Genomic DNA, 14,106 nt, shown 5'->3' on the forward strand with positions numbered 1-14,106 from the left:
AACCTACGCCCAGCATACTCACTGAACGAAGCCTGTAACTCCGAAGTTATTCGAGCACTGTTTTTTCTTTTTGGGCACCGTTTGGCACTATTTGGGAACTATTTTTTGAAGTATGAATTATGTTTGAAGCGTATACAGATTCTCCGGACGGAGGTGAGTATGCTGGGCGAAACCTTCGTCCAGCATACTCATCGAACTATGGCTATAACTTCGCAAGTACTATTTTTTTCCTTTGGGCACTATTTAGCACTATTTCAGAACAGTTTTTTGACATTCATGAAATATCAGGATTCCATGGTGAGTATGCTGGACGAAGGGACACCACTTTTCACACAAAACCTCAAATATCGAAATATCCCAGTTCGTGGATTAAAGACATAAAATAACATTTTTTTTTTTAATAAACAATAGAAAATTACGACAAAAAATCGGCCAAGTGTGAGTCGAACTCGCGCACCGAGGGCTCCGAGCAAACCTATTTTTTTAATAGGTTGTATCTTACAATTTTATTTAAAGGAATATTTTCTTTATCTTGTGCTTATCTTTTATTTTAGTCGTTGCTTTTATCCAAATTTCAAGACTGTGTTCACGGGAAGTACCTTGTAGGTTTTGATTCCCTTGCAAGTAGTTGCGAGTTACAGAATATGAGGATCTATTTGCTTTTTCTTCAGATTGCGTTGACATAGAAATTGAATTTAATAACAGATTTAAGTTATTATAGACCTGAGTTCTGATGTGAATATCAATTTAATACATGTAGACGTTCATGAGTAAAGGGATTGTAAGTTTAAAATTATTTAAAAAAATATATTTTTATTTAATTTAATTAAATAATTAGGGTTTTTGCAGTTATTCCTACATCTGTGCTATAAGACGATACTTTTTAACTCAATTTCAAGACTTTGTGTTTACGGGACAGGGTGCTCCCTGCAGGTATTGATTCCTTTGCTAATGTCGAAATCCTACGGTCTACGGTCCCTTGATGCTGTGAAAAATTCAAACGTATAAGCCAATGCAATCAAAAGATGCAGCTGTAAATGCTGAAATTTTTCGCAAAATTCGACACTCCCTAGGAAATCAAAGCCTACAGGGTAGTTCCCGAGTACACAGAGTCATGAAATGTAGTACAATGTAACATCTTATAACGCAGACTAGCTAGCCCGCGGCTTCGCCCGCTTTGTCTAAACCCTTATAAATTATATACTATTCCTCTTGAATCACTCTATCTTTAAAAAAACCGCATAAAAATTCGTTGCGTAGTTTTAAAGATTTAATCATACAAAGGGACATATGCACAGAGAAAACGACTTTGTTTACTAATTGCGAAAAAAATGAATTTTACTTAGATTATTATAAAAAAAATATTTAAAAATTTAAACTTACAACCCTGTTACTCATGAACGCTTACATGTATTAAATTGATATTCATGCCAAAAACTCAAGTCTATGATAGCTTTAAGCTATAATAAAATCAAACTTCTATGTCAACGAATCAGAAGATACAGCCGTAAATGCCGCAAAATTTCACAAATTTCGACATTCACAAGGGTATCAAAACTCAAAACCTACAGGGTACTTTCCGTAAACTCAGAATCTTGAAATTCGGTACGAAGTAACATCTTATAGTACAGATACACGAATAATTGCAAAATATATATATTTTTTAATTAAATATATCTTGAACAATTTTTAAGTTTGTCTGCCTGTCAAGACCCTTTTTCTCAGGATCGCGTGGAGGTATCAATCTGAAATTTATACCGAATAATCAAATCTACGGTTCCTTAAAGCTGTGAAAAAATCAAACTTATAAGCCAACGTAATCAAAAGATGCAGCCGTTTATGCTGAAAATTATCGCAAATTTCGACCTTATCGGCAAGGGAATCAAAACCTGTATTGTACTACTTCCCGTGAACACGAGTCTTGAAATTTGGTTAAAAGCAATGTCAGCACAGATGGATGAAAAATTGCTAAAACATACATTTATGACAACAAAGTACAACTACTGAACCATGCTTATCAACATTCTCAAGTGTCGCCAGGAATCAAAACCTACAGGGTACTTCCCGTGAACACAGAATGTTGATATTTTGTAGAAAGTTACGTCTTATAACACAGATAAAGGAAAATTTGCAAAAAGCATAAATTTAAAATTAAAAATGTTTGTACGGAACTCTTGGTTCGCGAATCCGACTCGCACTTGACCGTTTTTTTTTTAAATCTACGTATCAATTAAATAATCAAAACATAGCTTTTGTAAATTGACCACGACTATGTGACCCCCCCCTGGCACTAAAGCTGGATCCGCCCTTGTTCAAATGTTTTTGAAGTGAAACTACTTTAGGTGCGCTAAGAGTAAAAATTCAAGGTCGCGTCATGGCAATACCGTCACGTCATGTAAGACGACGATTTTGGCGTGTTTGAATCTTGCCAAAGAAGTTTCACTCTGACAAGTGTGCTCATCACGCACACTCTTTTTTATAAATGAGAAATTTATTAAAGAATATTTATTAATATCACGTCGGGTGGTCGACACGTTCCCGAATGGCGAAATTCGAATGATGTCGTTCGAATCCCGCCTCGTGATAGATTTTTTATATTCTTTAAAGAAATTCTCAATGTTCATGATAGTCTATTGATTTATTTCTGTCGTAAACTTTTACACATTGTTATTTTAACTGACAGATAAGGTAAATAGAACAAATCAGCAAGCTGTGAAACCGCACCTTAATACGGTAAGACTATTTTATAAGAACATAAAAGTCATTAGAAGAATGATATTAGCATAAGACGTATCGTAAAGAAATAATACAAAAACCGGTAAAACCTCGGTGGCCATACAACATTAAAACATCAACACTGCACAAGTTGGTAAAGTTGGCAAAATAATATGAAGTCATTCCTGTTTCTTTATAGCTCACAATTAAAATTCGGGAACATTCCCGTAGTAAATATTAACAAATTTTAACAATAATTAATATAATTGAATTCGAAACATGCAGAGTAATGGCCAATAGAATCTTAGCCCAAGATTTCTATTAAGTATAGATAATTTGAATGATAAGAAAGAGAGCTCGGTTAAAATAAAAATTTACATGTACATATTTTAGCTAATGTATAAAGCATACAAAATAAAAGTGTATTTTAACTTTTATACCCGGCGCGGCCTAAGATGATCCCTATGACAGTTCGTCTTAGTGATTGCTCGTATGATGGATCGTGTCGATACTTTACTATTTTATAGGCAAAGGCGTGGTTTGCATTCAGCCACGTCGGTAAACATGTTTTTACAAATATTATAAAATGAATTTTTAACGTCTATTATGTAAACGAAACGGTAAGTAAAACGAAAGTTTTCCAAAAACATAAAAATGCACCTTATCATTTGCTCGTAATTTTTAACCCGTTTAACACAGTGTATATTATTTTATCATGAAAATGGAATCCCCCATTAAATTTTTCTAAAACTTATATTATCATAGGTAAGTAAATTAACGCGAACGGAAATTAATTAATTAATTATGCTGCGATCTTCTGTTCCATTCAATAGTGAATGAACTATAGCTTAAGCATGGAAAAAATGTGAACTCGTTTCCATTATCGAAATTTGTTTATCGATACTTTCCGCACTAGTCGATAAATGCCAACGATGTAAGTTTTGAAGGACGTAAACGTAAAGTCAGATTGATATAATTTCTCGTAAATGTTAAGAATTGTTATAATGCCAACAGAATATCATTGTAATGGCATAAAGCTACGTAAAAATTAATAAATGCCATTTTTAGACGCCTCCAATACGTTTCTAATTTAATGGTGACGCCATTACAAGTTTGTCTCTTGAGAATAACTGTCAGTGTCATAGGGATCATCTTAGGCCGCGCCGGGTATAATTTACACAACTAGTAAAAGGAAGAAAAAGTTCATCAGTTTGAAAAATTTGCTATAAAAAAATTGAATTAATTAATTAATATTTCGTTCACACACATTCACTTAATAAGTCCCAAAATGTCAAAGTCCCGGAGATCTTCGTTCTTTTCTAGAATGAGACCTTTTTCGTTCGCCAAATGGAGCACGGATAACAAAGCTAGAGGCACACTGAGCGCTTCTCGCATATTTGATGATAATTTATTCGGTAAACGGGAATAAACGGAAAAGAATGTCGTTTCGGAGACATCCTCTTTCTCCCCCTCTGGAGTTTTTTCCGTTAACATTTTCCAAGTGCAATGTTTCAGTTGTTTCATGTCGACCTTTTTCGCTCGCATCGCGTAGGGAATGAATATTTTGGCGATCTAAAAACAAACATTATCTTATTAAATTTACTTTCAAATATAAATGATGTTTTTAATAATATCACAATCAGAAAATATGAAAAAAATGAAATAAGTTTTCGTTAGAAATTCAAATTAAAAGTGTGTTTTTGGGATATGCAATACGGCAACACTAAATGGCGTCGTATTTTCGTAAACAACATTTTCAAAGTACAGGTGAAATATCGAATAATACGATTATTCCTGATGGTACGTGATCCCAGTGTCTTTCTTATTTTTTGTTGTATTTTTTTTTACAGTTTATGGCACAAACAGGCATTTTACTACAGGTTTTGTCCAAAATCTTTAGAAACTATCGGTACGCCCTCTCCACACAATGCTTGTGACACGACTGGCTCGGGTACGCCGATTTCGGCGTACTTTTAGTTGCCGCATTTTTCGAGTACGCCGGCGGTATCTAGTCGTAGCGCGCGCGGAGACCAATCCATAATCTAAGATATAGAGATTAGTATAGTATTTTATCAAAATGATTAAATTAAATCGTTATATACCTTAGTGGGTGGCTCGAGCATATCTCCCAGTTCCCCGTCCGTGGGCTCCGTTCCCGGCATCAGCGCGTGCGGGTTCGATACAGTCGCACCGTCTTCGTGACCCCACTCGTCTCCTTCCTGTCATTTTATTAATAACATAGAGAATTTTATTGATCTAGTGCTGTATGGCGATGAAATAGTTGAAACAGTTTTATAGATGCGGATTCGGAAGAAAATATTATAACATCCACTATGTGTTTTATTTTCTATTTTATAAATTCATCAATATTTATTTACTCCTGACTGACTAACAATGCGCCATCTGCACAAGGGCTTTCGTTCGAAATTACATTTTCATTGTTTGTAGGAATTAAATAGTAGTTTTCATTTTGAACGTAACAGACAGTTTAAGAAAAAAAAATCTAACTGATAGACAAAATAAATTAGAATTATAAATAATGATACTAAAGATAAATTTTTCAATATTCAAACAAAATAAAATTATTTCATCTACATACCGGTAAAGTATTAGGACAATAAGACGCGTCGTTTTCATTGTTATAATCATAGTCCTGATTGTCGACGGCCAGCGGCGCCGGCTCTTGTTCCTTGCTTCGCTCCAAATCTCTTTTGCGTAACATCATCACGTTTTTGCGCAGGAATAATTTGCGGAAATGCGTCTCGTCTAGACCTCTAAAAAATTGTTTATTAAGTTTAAATAATAGACATGTAGTTAAGTATGTTAATGGTCAAATTCATAATATACTAGCGGTCCGCCCCGGCTTCGCCCGTGGTACATATTCACGTTTTCTCTACATAAGAACGATCCTCGAACTTCAAGGAATATTATAAAAAAAGAATTAACGAAATCGGTTAAGCCGTTCTCAAGTTATTATGCGCTTACCAACACATTTTGGGATTCATTTTTATATTATACTAGCGGTCCGCCCCGGCTTCGCCCGTGGTACATATTCACGTTTTCTCTACATAAGAACCATCCTCGAACTTCAAGGAATATTATAAAAAAGAATTAACGAAATCGGTTTAGCCGTTCTCAAGTTATGCGCTTACCAACACATTTTGGGATTCATTTTTATATTATAGATAATTAATACTAGCTGCGCTTCGCGGTTTCACCTGCGTGGATCTGCTCCTGTTGGCCTTAGCGTAATGATATATAGCCTATAGCCTTCCTTGATAAATGGGCTATCTAACACCGAAATAATTCTTCAAATCGAACCATTATTTCCTGAGATTAGCGCGTTCGACCAAACAAACAAATACTTCAGCTTTATAATATTAGTATAGATATATAGATAAGTATAGATTTGACGTACAATAAAAAACTTCACAATCTCGCTCAAAAATTGTTCAAAGCAAAACTCTACCTATGCAGACATTAGGCAGAGTTTTCTAATGAGCGATACAATAGAATTTAAACATTATCGCCACGGAATAAGGTGTTAATTTCAATGAATATTTTAAACTATGCTGCTGTTAGGACATTTTTTGACGCACTTTTAAAGGCGATTGTTTGTCTAGTTCGTTTAACAGTATCTCAATAAAAACACACACTATCAAATCACCTGTCAATAGGAGTTTTGAAATTAGCCTCATTCCACGTGTGCCCAGTGGCCAATGTCTTCCTGCTAATCATTATTTTCGCTGGTTGTGTCGGTTCATACTCCCCAGTGGGCTCTGCGCGGGAATCGAACGCCAGACCCGCGCCCAAGAAGTCCAATTGTCGTTTCGTACGAGCTGGCTTTTTGCCCTCTACCGTCAATCGACCGGCGGTTGATTGCGTCCTTTCCGTCATTTTTGATGCTGCAATGATAATTTTTATTATTCTCAATGATTATAGTAACTTTAAATACGATAAATATGCAAATATGTGTGGTCGATAGTGGATATCAATTTGCTTTACGCATAATTTGTATTGTTTTGAAACATCACTTTCATGGAAAGGTAAAATTTGTTTGTTATGTTGGCAAAAAGGCATATAAGCCGACGACGATGATAATGATGATGGTGATGATGGTGATGATGATCATGATCATAATGACGATGATGGTGGTGGTGATAACGATGATGACGATGATGATCATTGTGATCATGGTGGTGATGATGATGATGGTTGTGGACTGTGATGATGATGATGGTTGTGGACTGTGATGATGATGATGATGGTTGTGGTGATGATGATGATCATGGTGATGATGATGATGATGATGGTTGTGGTGATGATGATGGTGGTTGTGTGATCATGGTGATGATGATGATGATGATCATGGTGATGATGATGATGATGGTTGTGGTGATGATGATGATCACGATGATGATGGTGATGATGACTTGTACGCACCTCTGTTGTTCCTTAGCCGCCAGTGCGCCGGGCCCGCCCAGGCCGCGAGCACGGCGCCGCAGTACGAGTACTCGAGGCGCGCGTGGTGCGGCGCGCTGGGCCGCATGTCCGCCAGCCGCGCCACGCGAGCTGCCACAGCTGTACACACCCACCTCTGTTGTTCCGCAGCCGCCAGTGCGCCGGGCCCGCCCAGGCCGCGAGCACGGCGCCGCAGTACGAGTACTCGAGGCGCGCGTGGTGCGGCGCGCTGGGCCGCATGTCCGCCAGCCGCGCCACGCGAGCTGCCACAGCTGTACACACCCACCTCTGTTGTTCCGCAGCCGCCAGTGCGCCGGGCCCGCCCAGGCCGCGAGCACGGCGCCGCAGTACGAGTACTCGAGGCGCGCGTGGTGCGGCGCGCTGGGCCGCATGTCCGCCAGCCGCGCCACGCGAGCTGCCACAGCTGTACACACCCACCTCTGTTGTTCCGCAGCCGCCAGTGCGCCGGGCCCGCCCAGGCCGCGAGCACGGCGCCGCAGTACGAGTACTCGAGGCGCGCGTGGTGCGGCGCGCTGGGCCGCATGTCCGCCAGCCGCGCGCCCGCCGCGCCGCCCAGCCGCGCCACGCACGCAGCCACCGCCACGTCCGCTTCCTCCTCGCTCTCGATACCGCCCAGCGGCTCCTCCTCTGTAATCAAATTAACCCATTGACCACCGAGCGGACCAATGAGACCACGACACAATAGATTTTCTATTGTGTCTGTGATTCCGGGGGCTGAGGCACTTTTTTAACTAACAAATAACAATCTATATATATAAAACTCAAAGGTGACTGATATAATGATCTATCAACGCACAGCCCAAACCACTGAACGGATCGCGCTGAAATTTGGCATGCAGGTAGATGTCATAACATAGGCGTCCCCTAAGAAAGGATGAAAACTTATTGTATCATGAAAATTATTTATCTTTTCCACGCAAGCAAAGCTGCGAGCAACAGCTAGTTTAAAAATAAAGAGATGTTTTTCATAATTGGCTTTTCACACCACTGATGTTAATACAGGAAAACTCAAACATTTATTTCTAAAACTTATTCTAGAAGCCTCTTTTGAATCATCTTTAATATAGTTTTACCATCTACAACCGGTTCAAAAAACAGTTAATACATACTACTTTATATAAAAGTTATTTATACACATGATTTCAGGCCGCCGCTTCACCCGCGTTTTCAAAGAAAAACCCGCATAGTTCCCGATCTTAAGATTTCCAGGATAAAATGTAGCCTACGTCTTATTCTAGGTCTTCAGCCAACAACATAGCAAATTTCATTGCAATTGATTCGTGTATTTGCGTGAAAGAATAACAAACATCCATATATCCTCACAAACTTTCGCATTTATAATATTAGTAGGTTTTCAAACCACTTAAATTCCTCTTTTATAATTTCAAACTCACCAAATATATCATTTTGTACATCATCCTGTGGTATAGGCTCAACTTCAGCATTAACATCAAAAGCCACAGCTTGTTGCGATAGATTCAGTTGATTATCCTCAACCCAGTTATTTACACGGGTATCTCTGTAAATTATAATTTTTAACACATTAACATAATATTTATTTATATTACATTTACATATTTATTTATTTTTAACATATTTATTTGTTTCTAAAACTATAGTCGAGCCAATTTAATAGGCAACATTTGACGTCTATCAATTTTATCTTCGAAGAGATGTAACTTGTATAAAAACATCGATTAAAGTGAATTAATCGATACGGATTTGAAACATTTGTCAATCGAATTTATTTATTTATGATGATTTTTATTCACAAGTTATCAATGCATTCGATTCTAGATGTCAGATTTCGATTTTTAGAGTAACATCTCTGGTATTTAAAAAAAAAAAAAAAAGGTTTATTGACACAAAATTGTAGCGACGTCAGTTCTTCAATTCAGAAATTGTTAATTATGTTTATAATGGTTTATCAGTAAAATGAAATCTTAAAATTACTTGTATTGGTCATTATTATTATAAATATGTAATCGTAATTTAAAAAAAATAAGCAAATGTGCAGTTCTAACAAAACGAAATATCATGTTATTCTATGTCGTCGTTACTAGGTTACGTTGTTGAATTTTGTTGAACTGTCAAATGTTGCCTATTAAAATGGCTCTACTATAAAATATTATATTCAACTGAAAACTTTATAAGCAGCAATTTTACATTGCATGTATGGAAAACAAATAAAAAAAAATTGAAGTAAACAGTAAAAGTATATTTCAAGAAAATATATTATGCAGGGACCAATATTTTTTTTTTTGTGAATTATTAAATTACTTACGAGTCTTCAGTATCTGGATCCCAATTGTTTATAGAGAAACCAGCAAACGGCTCACAGATATGATCCCGTTCAGTGAAGGGAGCTATTAGCTTTGTGGGCAGTTTTATCTTTTCTGTCAGGTCAATATCTTCTGGTATGTTCTCCTTTATAGTTTCTAAAAATTGTTTGTCAGTTCTGAAAAAATAAAGTTATATTATGTAGTTTGAATTTATTTAATGTATTTTTTTTACATCGTCTCAAACTTTTTGGTCTGTGTAGCGCATGTCGCGTGTATCGCGGCTGCCGAGTAGGTATACCTACGACATGCGCTACACAAAGCTGTGTTCGGAACCGTTCGAACAGTTTCACTTTTACCGTGGTTTCATAAAACCATACAACATTTTTTTTGTAAGAAATGTTATTTAAAACAATTTAGTGTCTGTTAGTTTAGTGTCTGTCTGTCATTTAGGTTGAATGATTGCTTACCTCAATATCAAAGCTAGTGTTTTGTCATGTATTGGTAATGTCGCATTGAATGCCCTGTTAGATGATGTAACATCGCCTGCTGTTGCTGCTAGCCTTTCAAAAAATGGATCTGCAAAAAGAATTAACAAATTCTTAACAGGAAACAATAAATATTACCAATTTTTTATTTGTTTAAAAATACATGTCAGAATATTTCTTCAATAAAGAATTGCTTGCTGCCTTGGAGAGGCCTTTGCCCAGCATTGGGACACGACAGGCTAATACAAATACAAAAAAAATTGCTAGTCAATTCTAAAAAGTAAACTGTACATTGTTACTATTTTGCTCACCACCACCCTTGCTTGATGAAATTGACATGACAATATTTAAACTTTACTTATTAAAAAAAAAATGTATTTCCAATCATAAACATTTCCAGGTATTAAATCTAAAATCATGTTTTCTTAATACCACATAGTAGATTATATAAATGATTATAACTAGTGCCTTACCAACACAATCGTTAGCATCAAAGTCTCCATTAAACACTTCAGGGTTTGATGCTATTGCACCTTTGGATCTCTTTTTCTTTTTCTTAGGAGCAGCGGTATTCCCTTCTTCAGTGCCTTCCTCATTTGCGGCTTCATCATCATCTTTTTTACCTCTTTTACTCTGATAAAACAAAGTTACACTATTATAATATTGAAATTTATATTTGCAGTCACAACCGTGCTAATATAAGGCTTTATATCATCACGCTAAATATTCTATTCCGCACTTAGCGTGATGGTATAAAGCCTTCCTCGATAAATTGGCTATCCAACAACGAAAGAATTTTTCAAATCGGTCCAGTAGTTTATGAGATTAACACGTTCAAACAAACAAACTCTTCAGCTTTATAATATTAGTATTGATGTAATAATAGGAATAATTTTAAATTGAAGAGAGAAAACTTTTTTTAGAGAAACTGTATTTAAATATGAAGTGTAAAAACAACATACTTTGTTTATTATTATTTGATAGTTGCAACTCTTTGTGTTTTATGATTAAGTTGAGATTAAAAAAAACTTTTAAAACAGTTACGTCTAAATGAAATAATAAAAAAATATATACCTGAGCAGCTTTTACCAAGCCGCCAGCCATTTTTAATACATCATAGTGCACAGCATCTACACGAAATGAATAAATTCTTGCCGATGCATCCACAACAGTAGAGGCTGTTTGTAAGTTATCCATTCTAGAATCGTGGCGACGCAACATTGATGTCATGAAGTCTATTAGTTGTAAATTCCAAGCATTGTCCTTATTTATTTTCTAAAATTAAAAAAATGTATATAGTTGTAGTATGATAAAAAGAACATTTATATAAAATTTTCACATAATTTCATGAATAAACTAGTGTGTCTTAAGCATTTAGACTTTAGAGTATAGATATACAATCAAAAATACTAACATTTTCAGCGTAAAGTTTAAGGCATCCTTGGAAATGTTCTTTTAATGGTGATGAACTCATAGTATCCCTCCCTCTTCTCGGGGATCCGGAGTGAGGAGTTGACGTAGCCACAGCCCTCTCTGAAGCCACCAAAGACGATCTTTCCGCATCATCGTCATTACGTTCCTAAAAGTTATTTTACATTTATGTATTATTGTTTAATTTTTCCAGATTTAATTATTGTAACTCATTAAGAATTTAAAATATCAAACCTCATCTCGAACTACGTTCACTCGGGTTTGTGGAATAAGACTTCGCCTGCGTATGGAATTGCTCCCGCCAATACTCAGTCTTGCTATAGAAGCCGGCGTCGAAGTTATTGGATTTTCGACCATTGTCACACATTAACTTTAATTGTATTTGATAACAATTATTCAGTATTTTTTAGGATATTCAATGTTTACAACGTTTACAAGATATAAACTCAACGGACTTCCCATTTCAAGTTTTTAAATTCCAAGTTTTGACAGTTGACACAAGCTATCGCTATCGGTCGATAAATTTTGTCATAGTCATAGACAGTCGAATATTTTATATGGCAATAAATTTATTTAAGGTTAATAGACAACATAATAGACAGACTTAAAAAAGATAAATCTTTTAAAACTATACTAATGAACTAATCTCATCACAATCATACAATATTGCAACCACAATTGCAACAATCCATACAATATTGCGAAACAAATGTTTTCCAATAACTGGAATGCTTGTGTGAAATTTCAAGAACTCTCCGGTGGTCTTGCTGAGGCCAGTGGAAGGCTATTGCTCAACCTTAGATCATTAAGTACTTAATGATTACCTAAATTGATAAAGTTACTTAATGATCTAAGTGCTCAACCTAATACAGAGGGTTGGGGTGGATGTGTAACTTAGTGGAGCGCCGTAAGGTTTATACCTCGGAATCCAGGGCCAGTCAATGAATCTTAATATAAACCTTGAAAATTTATAATAGTATATAGAAAAATGTTAAAAAAAAATTTTTTCGCGCTCTCAATTTTTTTTAAATTATTATAAACAATTATTAATTTTTTGGAGTTTTCATTGATTTATATTAGTCAAAAGTCATATTTTAAAAAGAAAAATTACTATTACAAACTTGAAAACTTGATCTTGGATCTGTAGGGACCGCAGATATACCGATGAAGGTCGGGTTGGAGAATAGAGGGGATAACAGCAGCTGTTCGGTATTGTTCATGGCGGGCCCTCACAGGATAGTACACGTTGTCTCTGTGCACGTTGTAACTTGCTAGACTTAATACGTAGCTGTTGTTTTCGTTCCGAAAAATATTTATTTCAGACTAGATTTCCGCCCGCGGCTTCGCCCGCGTTTGCAAAGGAAAACCCGCATAGTTCCCGTTTCCGTGGGATTTCCGGGATAAAAACTATCCTATGTGCTAATCCAAGTTACTCTCTATATGTGTGCTAAATTTCATTGTAATCGGTTCAGTAGTTTTTACATGAAAGAGTAACAAACATCCATATATCCATACTTACAAACTTTCGCCTTTATAATATATATTAAGATATTTGTTTATTAAAAATTAATGTTAATAATTACTGAAAATTACTGAGTTTTAAAAACTTTGAAAATAGGGGCATAAATTGTAAGTATTTGTTTTTCATTTATATTATGCATATATGCATATAAAAATATAAGTTTGATATGTGAAGACAAAAGTGAATATTGTCGCAATATTTATAAAAGAATTGTAGGCGTGTTAGATATTTTAGTAGCTCAGGGAACTAAATAGGCTAAATATCACGCGGATTGTTACATGCGTTTAAAAACAACGCTAAAACAGACTCAGAGTGAGAAAAAAATTCATCCAGTAACAATGCAAGTAGATGCAGCAATGGAGCAGATTTTCAAATATATTGAACTATTGAAGAAAATAATGATTGTCAATTTTCACTCGCAGAATTAAAAACAACCTACAATCTAAGTATATCAACGAGATCGACGACGACGACAACAATGTACAATGATGTATTATAACAATGTGTTTAGTTAATGATAATTCTTTTTTGTAACTTATTTTTTACGATACCTAATCTAATAAATTAACATTGAAGTTACTCTGCACATATAATTTATTACAAATAAAATTAAATTTTTCACTATAAACACTTTTTCCCCCTTCCGCCTCTCATTTTTCAGTAAATTGTTGTTAAAAATTGTTGTAAATCGAGATCGGTCAAATTTTTTTTTTTAACTTTTTTATTTGAGGTTTTAATAATGCAGTCTCATACTTGATATACAGGATTCATTGACTGGCCCTGGGTTCCGAGGTTTGACCATTTTTATGCCTTACGGCACTCTACTAACTAGCTAGTATTTATTTGTTTATTTAAACTCTATAATGTGCTGTCAAAATACAAAGAATACAAACAAAACATATTCTAAAAAAGAACAGAACTTTATAAGCAGCCTTATCACATACGAGTGATCTCTTCCAGGCTTCTTCCAGGCAACCAACTGATAGAATGATTTAATAAACTAGAAGAAGGAGGTAAATAAAAAGTACACGCAAAAATAAATAAATAATAGTGTAAATAAATAAATAATAATACATAGTTTTCATTTCATTTTAGTCGGGTGACATGTACAGAAACTTGTGTCACACCAAAACCTCACGAGCGCGATCGCAGGTATAACGAGAGAGAGACGGACCGATCTCCCGTCATT

General features: G+C 35.6%; 1 protein-coding gene across 2 annotated transcripts; it reads right to left on the reverse strand.

Annotated features, from left to right (window-relative positions):
- Nucleotides 1–3,891: 3,891 nt before the first annotated feature.
- On the reverse strand, nucleotides 3,892–11,797 carry LOC123694687 (condensin complex subunit 2). Of its 2 annotated transcripts, XM_045640183.1 has the most exons (12): nucleotides 11,630–11,795; nucleotides 11,379–11,543; nucleotides 11,039–11,239; nucleotides 10,438–10,597; nucleotides 9,947–10,055; nucleotides 9,482–9,655; nucleotides 8,592–8,716; nucleotides 7,615–7,824; nucleotides 6,383–6,620; nucleotides 5,315–5,489; nucleotides 4,818–4,934; nucleotides 3,892–4,287 (listed from the first exon to the last, which is right to left on the reverse strand). In XM_045640183.1, the coding sequence occupies exons 1-12, from the start codon at nucleotides 11,750–11,752 to the stop codon at nucleotides 3,985–3,987; spliced, it is 2,100 nt and encodes a 699-aa protein (XP_045496139.1). In that variant the 5' UTR covers nucleotides 11,753–11,795; the 3' UTR covers nucleotides 3,892–3,984. The 2 variants fall into 2 exon arrangements, 1 of the variants encoding a protein (XP_045496139.1); XR_006751835.1 differs by lacking the exons at nucleotides 3,892–4,287; nucleotides 4,818–4,934 and having other exon boundaries at nucleotides 5,366–5,489; nucleotides 7,311–7,824; nucleotides 11,630–11,797.
- Between the last annotated feature and the right edge of the window lie 2,309 nt (nucleotides 11,798–14,106).

The sequence above is a fragment of the Colias croceus genome, chromosome 9 (assembly GCF_905220415.1).
Source record: "Colias croceus chromosome 9, ilColCroc2.1".
NCBI classification, from domain to species: domain Eukaryota; kingdom Metazoa; phylum Arthropoda; class Insecta; order Lepidoptera; family Pieridae; genus Colias; species Colias croceus.